The sequence below is a fragment of the Oryza brachyantha genome, chromosome 5 (genome assembly GCF_000231095.2).
Source record: "Oryza brachyantha chromosome 5, ObraRS2, whole genome shotgun sequence".
In the NCBI taxonomy this organism is placed as follows: Eukaryota; Viridiplantae; Streptophyta; class Magnoliopsida; order Poales; family Poaceae; genus Oryza; species Oryza brachyantha.
Window position 1 is genome coordinate 19,484,829 of NC_023167.2, and position 14,147 is coordinate 19,498,975.

At 43.0% G+C, this 14,147-nt stretch overlaps 2 protein-coding genes and 1 long non-coding RNA gene across 3 annotated transcripts; 1 reads left to right on the forward strand and 2 right to left on the reverse strand.

Annotated features, from left to right (window-relative positions):
* Positions 1–701: 701 nt before the first annotated feature.
* Positions 702–10,958, reverse strand: LOC121054556. Its single transcript, XR_005811938.1, has 5 exons — positions 10,816–10,958; positions 8,236–8,319; positions 5,516–5,702; positions 3,660–3,739; positions 702–1,176 (listed from the first exon to the last, which is right to left on the reverse strand). It is a non-coding gene; the product is annotated as an uncharacterized LOC121054556 (long non-coding RNA).
* LOC102719679 (zinc-finger homeodomain protein 6) lies at positions 2,428–3,666 on the forward strand. Its single transcript, XM_040524624.1, has one exon. The coding sequence runs from the start codon at positions 2,674–2,676 to the stop codon at positions 3,385–3,387; it is 714 nt and encodes a 237-aa protein (XP_040380558.1). The 5' UTR covers positions 2,428–2,673; the 3' UTR covers positions 3,388–3,666.
* Positions 10,959–11,280: 322 nt separating the features above from the next.
* LOC102713635 (protein RADIALIS-like 3) lies at positions 11,281–12,314 on the reverse strand. The gene is made up of 2 exons (XM_006654775.3): positions 11,794–12,314; positions 11,281–11,664 (listed from the first exon to the last, which is right to left on the reverse strand). The coding sequence occupies exons 1-2, from the start codon at positions 12,063–12,065 to the stop codon at positions 11,643–11,645; spliced, it is 294 nt and encodes a 97-aa protein (XP_006654838.1). The 5' UTR covers positions 12,066–12,314; the 3' UTR covers positions 11,281–11,642.
* Positions 12,315–14,147: the final 1,833 nt, after the last annotated feature.

Below are 14,147 nucleotides of genomic sequence, written 5' to 3' on the forward strand. Positions count from 1 at the left end.
TGGTCCGTATGAGCATGGCAAGGAGTGTACCCGCAGTTACTTCGATAGTGGCTGCTTTGAAGGTCGTCAAGGCTACCGCGTGAGACTATTGATTCCACTATTTTCACGCTCCTACATTTAACCACTGTTATCTTCGTTTACAGGTCTCCGTCTCAAATGAAAGCGCTAGTTTGCTATGTCAATGTCTCAACTAATTTAATAAGACAATGATGCTGATCTTACCTCTTGGCTCTTGCTAAGCTGTGAAGAGCCCCGGAAGTTTGGTGGACATTAGCATGCACAAAAAACTGATGGAATGCTAAGGAGAAGCGAACTTCATGAGAATTTGGAGGAAATATTGCATTATTTCTTAGAAAAGCAACCGTTGTTCATAAGGCCCTAACCCTAATGATAGTAAACGACTGTTATTTATGTTGATATCCACCCAAAAGCCAAGTAATATTACTTACATGCTTAAAAACCCTAATAATGGCTAAACTTACGGCCCCTTTTTTTTTAATTCTTACTTTCTTACTTATGCTTATGAGCTATAATTTGAATTTTCAAACTTAAAATTGGAGTAGGTTTTGGTAATTTTGATCATAGTTTATTTTTCGGCCTTAATTTTAGATCTATAAAAAACACATATAAAAATTTTATTCATAAATTATTTTCATTTATAAATATGTTGTTTGATTTTTTTATAAAAAAATTTAGGGGCATTTAACTTTTTGCCACTCTTGAAAATGGCACCTAGCATATTTGCCACCTGCTGTCTATGACATGTTGGTTCTCATATGTCTATGACATGTTGGCCCAATGACAATTATGTTAGCACCCTTTCTAAGAGCAGAAAAACTAGCCTATGGTATCACATACGAACGGGATAGCTAATGATTAATTTGCTCCTCCGCACAGCATGCCTCGTCCACGCCACGCGCCTCCATGCTGTCTGCCTTGCCGCGCGTCTCCATGCTGTCTACCTCGCCACCGTCCTCGAGTACCTCGCCGCCGAGGTTTGGCCCACGCACTTGTCGCATGCACACTCATGCCCCCACCGCTGAGTACCCCGAGTTGATTCGGATTGCCTGCCCATTCTCTTCTATTCCTTCCTCCAAGTGCTCGAGCTCACTGGGAACGCAGCACATGCTGCTGGCGATCCGTAACGACGAGGAGCTCGATATCACGATATGATACCTGTTGATACTAAATGGTATCATGTGATACCACTTATTAACATATGATACATATTGATACTATCTAGTGATACATGTTGATACCTTCTGATACCATACGATACCACTTAGAACCTAGTGGGTTGATACCTGTTGATAACTTCTAGCATCTTTTGGTATCATATGAGTTACGTTGATACTAATCAGTATCATCCAGGTTTTCATATGAAAATCAAACGATACATATCGATACTTATTGATACCTATTGACATACTGATACATACTGACATCATATGATACCACTTAGAATCATATGGTACCGATTGATACCACCTAGTACCATGTGATACATGTATCTTTTCGAGCTTTCCTTGTCGCACAACGCTATGATACCAGATAATACCAACTGGTATCGTACCAGTGGTATCATCTGGTACCAACTACGCACTGGTACGTAAGGTGCATCTAAGCGCGAAGATGGTGGAGGCGTGCGACACGCTGCGGCAAGTGCGCGGCGTGGCGGCACACAGCGCGACGTCGGCGGAGGCGTGCAGACGATAGTGGAGGCGGCGACATCCAGCGATGGTGGAGGCGGCGCGGACGCGGCCGATGGCGAAGGCAGCGATGGTGGACGTGGGCGACGGCATGCAGGGACGTGTGGGAGGCGGCGCGGATGCGGAGCAGTGAAGTGAGGAAGTGCGGCGCCGCGACACGGAGAAGGCTTGTGCGGCGTCGCGACACGGAGAAGGCTTGTGCGGCGCGCGTCGGCACATGCGACGTGGAGTCGTGGAGGAGGCACGCATGGCATGTCAGTGCGGTGATGTGCGGCTTATCTATTTCAACCACAGGATATTCACTAGATATATGTTACGTTAATTATACCATTCGTACGATATACCGTACTCTAGTACTTTTCTTCTAAAAGTGACAAAAAGTTAATTATTCAATCACCGATGACCAGTCCATTGAACATGGACGAGCCTGAAAGTTTATAAAGAGACAGTCGGTCAACTGGGCAATTACGTCCAAGGCGGTGCTAACACGAAAGAGGCAGCAGGAGCAGCACCTACAGCTAGAGATAATCTCGGCGGTGGGCGGCGGGGCCCGGCTGCAGGGCGTGGCCGCTGTCGGCCGCTCCGCCGCAGAGGTCAGGTCCGTGTCCGAGCAAGAGACTAGCCGTGTGTGAGGTCAGAGGGGATCCGGATCCAGCAAGCAAGCGATGCCATTTCCGAGCCGAACCCGACCGGAAACAGTGTTCCCCCAAAGCCCACTCGCCGACTCGCTGCTCATCACTCGCCCTCCCAGGTTTCCAAGCCATCCCCCACCACCATCACTTCACCCTCTCCCTCCCTTCCCTCCTCTTCCCCCCACCCAAACCCAAAGGAGCTTAACGGCAGCTGCTGCTGCGTGCGGCTACAGCCTACAGCGAGCGAGAGCGAGACGCTGGTTGGTCAGCCGAGCAACTTTGCGAGGTCGCTTTCGGCTCTCTCGGCCTCGGCCCCGGACAGGCATGTCCTGATGGAATTCAGGGGCCATGAGGAACCCGTCGACGAGATGGGCGTCGCGTACGGCAGGGCGCCACCCTCCCCCGCGGCCGCGGAGGTGAGGTACCACGAGTGCCTGCGGAACCACGCCGCGGCGATGGGCGGCCACGTCGTGGACGGCTGCGGGGAGTTCATGCCGGGCGCCGGGGACGCCGCCGATGCCCTCAAGTGCGCCGCCTGCGGCTGCCACCGCAGCTTCCACCGCAAGGACGACGGCCAGCAGCTGCGCGTGCTCGTCCCGTCCCCGACGCCGCGCGTCCCGCTGCTCATGCCGCCGCCGCCGCCGCCGCACCCCTACGCGGGCCACGGCCACCCGCACCCGCCGTTCCCGTACCACCACACCCCCAGCGGCAGCGGCGGCACGACGACGGAGTCGTCCAGCGAGGAGCGGGGGCCTCCCTCTGCGGCGGCGGCGGCGGCGGCGGCGCAGGGGCAGCGGAAGCGGTTCCGGACCAAGTTCACGCCGGAGCAGAAGGAGCAGATGCTGGCGTTCGCGGAGCGGGTGGGGTGGCGGATGCAGAAGCAGGACGAGGCGCTGGTCGAGCAGTTCTGCGCGCAGGTCGGCGTGCGGCGGCAGGTGTTCAAGGTGTGGATGCACAACAACAAGAGCAGCAGCGGCAGCGGCAGTAGGAGGCAGCCGCTGGAGCAACAGTCCCAACAGCAGCAGCAGCAGCAGCAACCGCAGTAGCCATGGGAGGAGACAAGCATTTGGTTTGGTTAATCCCCACCTCATTATTTTTATAAGCCCAAGACAGGAGGGGGTTAATTAAACATCCGGAAGTGAGGACTACTCTCTGCGATCTCTATCCTCTCTCTCTCTCTCTCGTTTGGCCTTAACCTTCATTCTTTCAGTCCTCCTGCTTACTTTGGTTCATGATTCTAGCCTGGTTCATTTTGATTCCTTTTGCATCCTAGTTAAGGGTTTACTTTGATCGCAAAAAGAAAAGGTTGAGGGTTTACCTGGATGATGAGGTAAGTTCTTCATCACCTCTTCGATGTGATGCTTGCATTGCTTCTCATTATTTCACCTCGTGAGCTCTCTGCACAGAGAGATAGCAATAAGGTTTAGGTTAGCCACTGTTATTTCTGTCCGCAACTGCTTCCTCGTTGCTCAAGTAATGTGCTGTATACATTTGCCTCTCCCTTTCAAAACTCAATGCGACATTTTCAAAGTTGAAGCTTAAAACAACATCAAACTAATAATCAAAATGATAGTATGAAGTTCTGGAACTTACTTTCTGATTAATTAAGAGAACAGCAACCAATATAAGTGGCTAAAATACTCTAGTGAGGACATGAGGTAACACCGAGAGCATGGATCAAGTCATTGACTGAAATATACTTCATTTGTTTCTAAAATGTAAGCATTTCTATGATTACGATTCAACATTATTTATAGTATACTTATCTCATCGATCACTTTCTGTTTATTTTTTTCTATTTTATTTTACCTCACATTCCCTCCTACCACATCCATTCTTTATTCTTTATTTATTAAGTGACATTATCGTCTTTTCTTATTGACCTTAATCCTTGTAAACCAACCTAGAAATACTTAACGTTTTGGGATGGAAGCAAGAAATACTTAAACGTTTTGGGATGGAAGCAGCAGAAATGAATTGCACTCGGATGTGGCTTCTTGTGATCTACCACAAAAGAATTTTCAGCTTGTATTGTACTGTTCCCAAACATTCAAGTGCTCATTCTTGATTATTTATTAGCCATTTAATTGAAGGTGTACTTGGTTGTTGCTGTTGCTAAGCTTGAGTTGTACTTTGCTCTAGATGCAACACATTACTGCTATTAAGTTAAAGAGTCCTTTTTCAAACCTGAATCCTTTAATGGAGAGCTGGAGTTTGAAATTAGCAGGGTGGAAATGGTTGGCCACATGACCTTTCCTTCTACCTTCCAGAGGTAGAGATATCACAGGAGTTTTGGTTCCATGAAATTGTGAGGTCCATGGTGCAAGTGAGAAGAGGCAGATAAGGATGTAATGAATGCCCTCCAAGAAAATTGCATAACAAGAAATAGGAGATAATGAGAAGATTTTGTGGTTTCTTTTGGTGCCCTTGTTTTGGAGGTTTATCAGTTTCTAAATACGCATAATTTTGCCGTACTGGCACACCACTTTTTTCTTTTACTTTTGCTTATAAGCAAAAAATTTAAATTTTTAACATTAAATTTAGAGTTGATTTTATGATTTTTTATTATAGTTTATTTTTAGTCTTAGTTTTTAGATCGCTAAAAATATGTATATAAAAGTTTTATTTATAAAATTATTTTTTATTTCTAAATATACTGTTCCAATCAATCGCATGATGCGACCATACAGCAGTATTTACTAAGCAAGAGATCACAATGCATGCCCTTGCTAGCCTTATCTACAATTTCTATTGATTATTACCGTGCACAACTATTACTGATTAATATCAACTGCCGTCCACCAACCTGCAGCTACGTTAACTAAAGAGAGTAGTACATTGGCACATTGCTATGAGCAGTAGAGTTAACTCTTACAGCAACAAAATAGGCAGTAAGCAAAGTTCGCTGAAATGTCGTCCTACTAAATATAGGAACGAACTTATAAATAGTCCAAGTGCAAATAGGCGATCTAGTTGCAATCTCATACTAGTAACTTACAGCGCGACAATTAGGTAATCCAGTTAGGAATTTAAAACTTAAAACATGGGCTAGGACATATTAATTGATGAAACTAAATCATCTGCTATCCAGAATTCCAATATTACATGTTATCTCTCTACAAAAGCAGGATTGAAACATATAGCGACCAATGTGCACGTAAGAGAGGAACTGACCTTGATTGTTTTCATATTGCCATTATGCGTGGAGCCGTGGTGTCATTGCTTCCTTTGATCTGGATGGGTTTGTCACATTGGCCACGTTAAGAGCCAACTTGTTGAAGTCGATTTGTTCCGCCAAAAATCAGGTAGTCAATGTACAAATGTTGTTGTGACAGAAGAAACAGTGGTACGCTGATAACAACTGTGACCAAAAAAAAAAACAGAAGGAATTTGAAAGCTCACGCCTAAAAATCTACATTCAATTTTGTACGAGGGAAAAAAAAGGAGGCAGAGCAAAAAAGTTTGATGGCTCGTATTTACAACGAAAACATAAACAGCTAAACACAACCAAGGTTTGATGGCAACAAATCGAACCGGAGAGGAAGGAATACATTGCTCGTGCTGAGATATTTTGAGTATTATAGTAGCGCTAGCTTATTTTAGAGCAGGTACAACAGCTGGCTTAGCCAGCTGTAAATATATTTTAAAGAGATAAGATGGAAGAGATAAGAGAGGTGGGCTACTAATTTATAGCCAGCTGTACACGGACTCCAATACAAAATATGTATATGACATGTGGAACCATGTATTAATGTTTTTTAGCTAGCTATTATATAAATTAGCTATTTGATTGACTATAGATGAATTGAAGCTAGTAATTGGCTATACTATTAAAACTTGCTCTTAGGTGCATGGCAAGCATGGAGTGATTGCGGTGCGCTGCAGCAAATGTTGAACTTTAGCCCATCATGTTGCCACTGATTGATCAGTCTTATCAGTTCTGATTGTTTTGTCTTTTCATATGCATTTCTGACAGGCGTTATTATGACTCGAGAAACACTATTGGAGAATCAACACTACTGCCGTGGTGACCTGTGATTTTCTGGAGGGTTGTTCCCTGCCTTCTCTGTGAGGTTCCCTTCCATCAGCTCAAGACAAACCTGTTGTCTGAGAGGAAGACCTAAAAGTGCGACGAATGTAAAGCAATCCTAATTACTCTAATCACCCAAAAGTATCACCGAATGTGAAACATGCAAGTAAATTTTGTTAAAGCACAGACGATTGATTCAAAGCAAATGCCGCCCACGAACAACAAAAGGCGGTACTTGCTCAGTTGCTCTTAGTACTAAGAAAAACGAGCATTTAGCTCTGACGAGTGAATCGTGAATTAGTTCAACTTAGTCCTCCACCAATTCAACGATATTGCAATTTCAAGAAAGAAACAATATAGTGTAGAGTAGATCAGTAGAGCCTTATGTTTCTCCTTTTCTGGAGAAAAGCAATAACGAGAATAAAAGTGTGAAACAGATAAAGAGAGTTGCACTATTAGATTGAAATGCTTAGATATATTTGAAGATAATATTCCAAGATGGTAATTAAAAATGCAAATACCAAAGATCGGCAATCAGGTATCTGCTTACGTCGTGTTAGTTGGCGTCAAGCATGACTCATAAAACGCTAACCACCAATCATGTGGCTCCAAGTCCCTAAGCAACGTGGAGGCTGATCAAATCCAATAGTGCCCAAACTTTTAATCTTCAAAAATTTATAGCGACTACCAATTCAATCCTCCCCAGGTTTAAACTAATCCCGTCTACACAAGCATATCTAGTTAGTAGTAAATCTTAAATCTTCATGTCTGAAAAGGTTCGAGCTTAATTGGATCTTAGCTATTTATAGAAGCAGAGTGGACCCGAATCATGCAGAGTCAGTTACGCAAGCAACTAACCACTCAACAGAGCGAAGCTTAAGCAATTATCAACAATAGACTAATGCTAATGCAAAGTGATCAGTACTACCTTGAGGTACTAATGATCTTGATTGCAGTTCTTAATTAAACTTCCAGCCAATCGTGGGTCACCGTGGACCATTTGCTTACTAAGCTCCCGCATTAGGGGCGTGCCCGACATGAGGGCGCTATCGTACTACAGTGGCAGACCATGTGGTTGAGCCCTAGCCGAAAACAGCTGCTTTGTTAATTCCTCCCACCTGCTAAGTCCCACGTCACGTACAGTAACATGGTGTTTAGGGTCCGATTTTGCTGCTATTTGTCAGTTGTCAGTATCTTAAGTCAGGATGCATGATCAAAGTTTTCTCGCATCGCACAGGAGTTTTTTTTGTGTGAGACCAATGTCAGAATGGAACGTGCCCGGCAGGTGGGGGGAGATGATCAAATTTGTGCTTTCTTTCGATGGGTCAAGTCCTGGAAGCAGGAAACAGTGGTTTACACTGCAGTAGGTCCATGGCTTCATAGTTTCATGCAACGGCCACGTTGTACAGAGTAATATTAGGTTTGGCTAAGTTTAGTAGAACTGCTATAAAAGTTGCACCATGACAACGCTTAGGTGAAGATAGTCCAGAACGCAACGATTATGGCGTCATTTGATAGTAGCTTAGATTTTGTTAATGCTTAATTGTGTACCCCGCTAAATCAGCATAAGTTATGCACCTGGAAATTCATGCCGACCTTAGGTTCTAAATCCAGTACCAAAAAAGATGCGAAAAAGGGAAAAATAAAGGGCGCTTGACAGGGACGTGACAAAAGAAAACAGCCATCAGATAAAGAAACGGCAATAACTGGAAAAGGTGCAGTCGCACGGAGAAATGACCGTGAAAAGCATTGCAATTTGGAATATCTCAAGTTTGACATATCTTTATCTGCAATTTTCTCTTCTAAATCAATGAAATGTTAAAGCAACCGAGGGCATTGTATAAAATCGTATGACAGCAGGTACCTGCATAATATGGGGGAAAAGGTCCTCATCTTCAAAATTTTGTGGTTGGTAGGACTAATCTCCTCAGCATTCTGCTCAAAGATACTGCACCCACATTTTTAGGGTATAAGGGAGATTCAGTCCATACTTTAAATGAGAAAAAAGATGTAAAGATTGATCTTATGTAAACGAAGAATTAACATAAGTAGGTCACAAGCGCAAGAGATGATATGACAAATTGTATTAGTTCTATATTGATAATTGACTATTGCCAACAAGAAATTCTTACATGCACTTTAGTCAGCATAATACTCATACCATAAACTCAAAGTCATGAGAAAAATAGCACTCAGAATAGCAGCCTACATGAAGCTTTTCCCTTGCATAAATTGGAATGCAAATAGTTATGTACAGATAACTAGATAAGCTTAGCAACTTGAAGAGAACGGGTATTCAAATGATAGTATCCCCTTTTAACATGATAGCTTTCAAATATATTCATATGGCCAATCAGTACATAAGTAAGCTTCACTTAATTAGAAAGAAAAAGGTCATCAAGAAGATATAGCTCCTTATTAGGAACACAACATACATAACTGACGGCAGCAAAGTTTCATTTAAGGATGAGTGTGATTACAAAGATGCCGTCTACCTGTCTTGCATGCATATCTAACAGAAAAACATGGGATTTAGTGACAGTATTGCCATGAAGAGTTGCTTCAGACAAAATGGATAAATCATACGGAATTATGCAATGCAAAAATAAGATGAAGAATGTTATGTGAGTATTCGCTGTGTTTGTGCTTAAGAACTTGAGAATGTGTTCATGGGAGAACAATCAATCACAACATTAACACAAGTTCAGTCTTCTGCAAAGGGGCAGACAAGATTGTCTGGCAAAGTTTTGTTTTCTTCTACTCCCTCCGTTTCACAATGTAAGACTTTCTAGTCTTACCTAGATTTATATGGATGCTAATGGATCTAGACATATATATAAATTATATACATTCATCAATTGATGAATTTAGGCAAAACTAGAAAGTCTTACAATATGAAACGGAGGTAGTATAAGTCTTTAGGTGCTTCCCTAGATGATCAAACAATTTTAGGTGATTTCAATATCAGACAAGATATGAGCATTGCTGAAAGTATTGATGCTGCTTGGTTCTAATTTCTGATGTAAAAGCCTCCTGCACCAAGTCGAATTATGTTTGAGCATTACCTGTTGTGCCATCTCATAGGGTGCCATGCCATATCTCAAAGGATGTAATGTCATATTAATTTCCATGAGCATGACCTTTATATGCAATATCATCACATAAGATAACGTTGTACGGATTTCACCTACTACAGTTTGAAATTTGTCCCAAAATAAATCAACTTCTATAATTTGAAATTTGTCCCAAAATAAATCAATTTCTAGAGTTTGAAATTTGTCCCAAATAAGCAACTTCAATATTTATGCCTACCTCCGATACACAAATCGAGAAATTTTGTTCCCTCAGTATCCCTTACCTACCCACCCAGGCACCCACCAATACTATTCCCTGATTTATAAAGGGCATTTTGGTCTTTTATCTCTATTCTTAACTCCACCCTGAGAAGCTAGGGATTGCGATTTTTTTTCGAGAGAGGAAGTAGTTAGCACTGAGTTTTTCTTCTATCTAAATTGGCCCTAACCTAAGATATCTAAACAGCAGTCCTCCATGGTGCAATGCCTAGCTATCACCCACCTCATATCTACTGTACTTATACCAGCTTCTTCAACAAGAGCTGTGCTGCTATTCGTGCATTAATCCAGGCTGAACACAATACCTACACCAAACTAGTTTCCAATTCAAGTTTCATTCAGATGCAAAATACACCAGTTCATTGATACATAAATGAACTAATTCGATCAGTATGTAACCTAAAAGGATATATCTACATGAAAATCTACCTCTGATTTCATTAACTAAACATGAATGAATTGAGGCAGAATTCTGGAGTGATCATGTGAGATTCCCGACCTTATGTAGTACCTACAGCAAACTAGCAAATCCTAACTCAGGTTTCATTCAGATACAACACACACCAGTTCATCGACACATAAATGAACTAATTCGACCAGTATGTAAACTGAAAAGGTGTATCTACAGGCAAATATACCCCAATTTCGCTAACTAAATATGAGGAAAATTAGGCGGATTTCTGGGGTGATAATGTGAGATCAGATCATCCAACACGTACTCGCTACCATCAAACGACCAGTGTTAAGCATCCACCCTACGGATCAAACTAAACTTTGCATATCGACGCGATGATCTAAGTGCACCCGAACAAAAAAAATAGGCGGTTTCCTCACAGAGAGATCGATACTTAACGGATGCGGAACTCATCAGAGTGTAAAAAAAAAAAAAATCAAATCCCTCGCTGAGAGAAGAGCTATCCACAGCGACGAGGTCGAGGTGACTATGGTTCACCTTGATTTGAGCGTGGAAAGCACCACCTGCCAATCGATTGGCCCGATTCAAACCAAGCAGGCATAAAAAAAAAACTCCCGGCGAGGGCTTGTGATTAGGTATTGGATTGATCCCCGCGGCGGCGGAGGGGAAAGCTCACCATTAGGTTGGTCATGGGGCGGATGAAGAAGAATCCAAGGACGGTATCTCCGAGGGGGGGGAGCGCGAGGGTTCGGCGGCGGTGGTTCGCCGCCGACCGAGTCGGAGCGGCGGAGCCGGCGAGAGAGAGAGAGGGAGGATGCGGGAGGCAGTGGAGGGAGATGGGGAATTTTTTGCCGCGCACGACCGCCTTTATGTCCACGACAATTTGTGCTGGGCCGTGGGCCGTGGGCTATGGCCCTGTGCTTCTAAAATCCACAGATGTATGGGCTATTGGGCTCCATTAGTGCGGCCCGTTCACTTTCAGGTCACTGGGCGGCTGCATTTGAATGCTTGGTTAGTAGTATTTGATTTTCTATTTTCTATTTTTGCGGGGAATTTAATTTTTATTTCGTATAAGCATATATGTAGTGCGTATTTAATAGGTGAATATAATAGAGAAAATAAATCGATTGAAATTCTTCACGTGAACTAATTGATTGATATATCCAGTTCATTGTTTCGATCAATATATATGTTACAGGCTAGCTTAATTATACAGGTTCAGATAGATGTACTCCTGCTATACACGTAGAACTAAGGTAGGAAGAGTAATATGGAGCTAGACATGCACATGGTGACATGGAGGAGATGGATCGATCGCGTGATGAACTGCTACTAATTCTCCTAGCTAGTTATTAACATGCATGCTTCCGATTCTTCTGCAGGGCTTCCATGAACCACGTACACCACCACACACATCAATAGTACATCGTCTTGCATATATCGCCATGGATGCTACTAGCTAGCTAGCTAGCTGCAAATTCTTCGAACAGCATCGCCACCGGCCTAGATCTTCAAATGCTTCAACCTGCAGCGTGCATGATGCATTTAGATCAGAATTGATTCGATCGCCCGCCATGATTGACCTCATGCTAGCTTGTCTCTGATATAAACTGGAGTAGTATGTGAGAGTTGGATATGGTGCCTAGCTATATACCTTTCGGTCTGGCAGCCGAGGGAGGCATGAGCGGCGGCGGCGCCGGTGGGGCACCTGTACGCCGGGAAAGGCACCTTGCCGGACTCGATGTGGTTGATGTCCTCCACCAGCAGCTCGTAGTAGCGCTTCACCTCCTCCGCCGACTTGCCGCCGCCGACGGCGCGGGCGATGTTGTGCCACCTGTCGGGCGTCTCCTTGTCGTACACCGCCAGCGCCTGCTCGAACAGCTTGTTCTGCTTCGGCGTCCACTGCGCCCGAGCCTGCTGCGCCATTATCGCCGCCTCGATCTCTTCTCAGCTACCTAGCTTGCAAGCACTTGAGATTGATCGAGCTGGTAGCTAGAGCTAAGTTGCCTGAGCTGAGCTAAGTTGTCTGAGGTGAGCTGAGCTGATGAGGAGGAGAGGTGTGAGAAGGGGCGCTACTTATAGGCAGCAGCAGCCGCGGTCGCTTTTCCGGCGAGGGGGGCCGGGCCGGAGGAGAGAAAGACAAGAGCTAGGATCGAATGAGGTGAGCTGCTGGCATGGCATGGCTTGGCATGTAGGAGGAACAAACATTTCTGTCCCCGGGAGGTGGGGGATCGATCTCTTACGGAATACCTACCTAGCTTTCTATCTCTTTGCTCCGATCCCGTCACGTCGCGGTTCAGCTTATTATCGCCTATCGGGGCATATGTTCCATCTCCATCTCGTCCTATTCAAAGAGATCCAATCCAAGCTAGCTATATCTGGCATCCACTTAGTTAGTTAGAACGCGTAAAAATAGGCTGTTTTACGGAGATCGAGGCCGTCAAGGAATAAATAATTTGGTGTTATTTGGTAATTATGTGAATAGAGCTAAAATAATATATAGGTGGAGGTAAGATATAAAGAAATCTGAGCAGTGAATAATTGATGAAAAATAGTTCTCTAAATAGTATCAGAAATTTTTTTATATATCGTAAAATATGATTTGAATTATATGAATGTTTGCAGTTCGGAACGGGTATAGCACTAGTTAGTTCATTCTTATCGTGAATCTATATTGTATTTCATAAAAAGAAACACATGAGCTAGGATATCATGTCCTCTCGAGGAATGAAAATGCAGACAATCAGTATACTCGATCACCCATGATTCATCCATACATCAAGGGTGAAAAAAACAATTGATTTTCGGTTACTGCCAATCTTCACGTTTTATGTGCACACGTGTATACGATCGTTTGTGTGTTATGCCGTGTTACACACACAAAAAAAACCGGTTTTGTGGCCATGAATGAGCAACTTACCATACTTGAGAAAGTAACTCTATTTACACAAAATTAGTACCTCAAGATACAAAATAACTGAAGATTTTGAATTTTACACATGTTAAAAAAAGATTTAGTCCAATCTAACAAAAAGTATCTCGAAGTACTGGTATCTCACAGTACCAAACCATGTCTGATCGTTGGATCTAATAATGGTCATCCTGTTTAGCTAGATCCAATGGTGGGAAATGATTTAGTACTGTGAAGTACCGGTACTTCGAGATATATACTTTTTGTTAGACCAGAACAAACCTCTAAAAAAAAAAGAGAGGGGAGGTTGTGACAGTTATCGACCTAGAACGCTGCTGCAACTAAAAATATGCATAATTTAATAAGCATTTTACCATGTACCTCTATTTACACTCAAATTTTGGCACCTCAAGTTACAAAGTAATCAGAGATATCAGATTTTATATTAGAAAATATTGTATCTTCCGGTACTTTCTCAACGATGATAAAAATTACTCTAATTTAATTAAGTTAGCTTTGTGAAGAACATGTAAGCAAATTATTGCTCGTAGAAGGAGCTGCAAGTGCAATTATTTGGTTCAGAACATTCAGTCACCGTCTCCATATAACTAGTTGCAAAGATTGGATTCCATCACTGGAAAGAAGGTGTGTGGTCGTAAGATAGACCAAGGAGCATACATATCTTGCTTTTTCTCTCGAAGAGAATAATATCAAGCAATCTAAGCTCCAACCTTTTAGTGCATGACTCTGTCCATGGTTTTAGTATCCAACTATTTGATTTGTTTTTTCTTTTATTGCAACCAATGGAAAGAAAGGACGCTTTTATGTGATCCAGTGAAAGACATTTCTCCCCTCTGTGCATGTGCAGCTGATTCTAATTTGTCCCTCTTTTGGCGATTCATGAGCGTTTAAAGGCAAACCCTTGCTTTCCCTATGAATTGGAATATGGTTTTATTAGACAGAATATAATTTATAAAAATGAATATAAAGACAGAGAATTTGGCTCTGTCTCCTGCACAAGCGGTACGTAGTAGGTTCTAGTCTATGGAGTACTTTATTCTGTTTTTTTTTCTCTAATGCATGATTTGACTTGGTAT

What these genes read in the sequence shown, in the direction of transcription:
- LOC102719679 (XM_040524624.1), top strand. Translation starts at nt 2,674, where the DNA reads ATGGAATTCAGGGGCCATGAGGAACCCGTCGACGAGATGGGCGTCGCG.
- LOC102713635 (XM_006654775.3), bottom strand. Translation starts at nt 12,065, where the DNA reads ATGGCGCAGCAGGCTCGGGCGCAGTGGACGCCGAAGCAGAACAAGCTG. An exon ending in CTCGGCTGCCAGACCGAAAG is followed by an intron (nt 11,665 to 11,793) that starts GTATATAGCTAG and finishes TGCACGCTGCAG; the next exon opens with GTTGAAGCATTTGAAGATCT.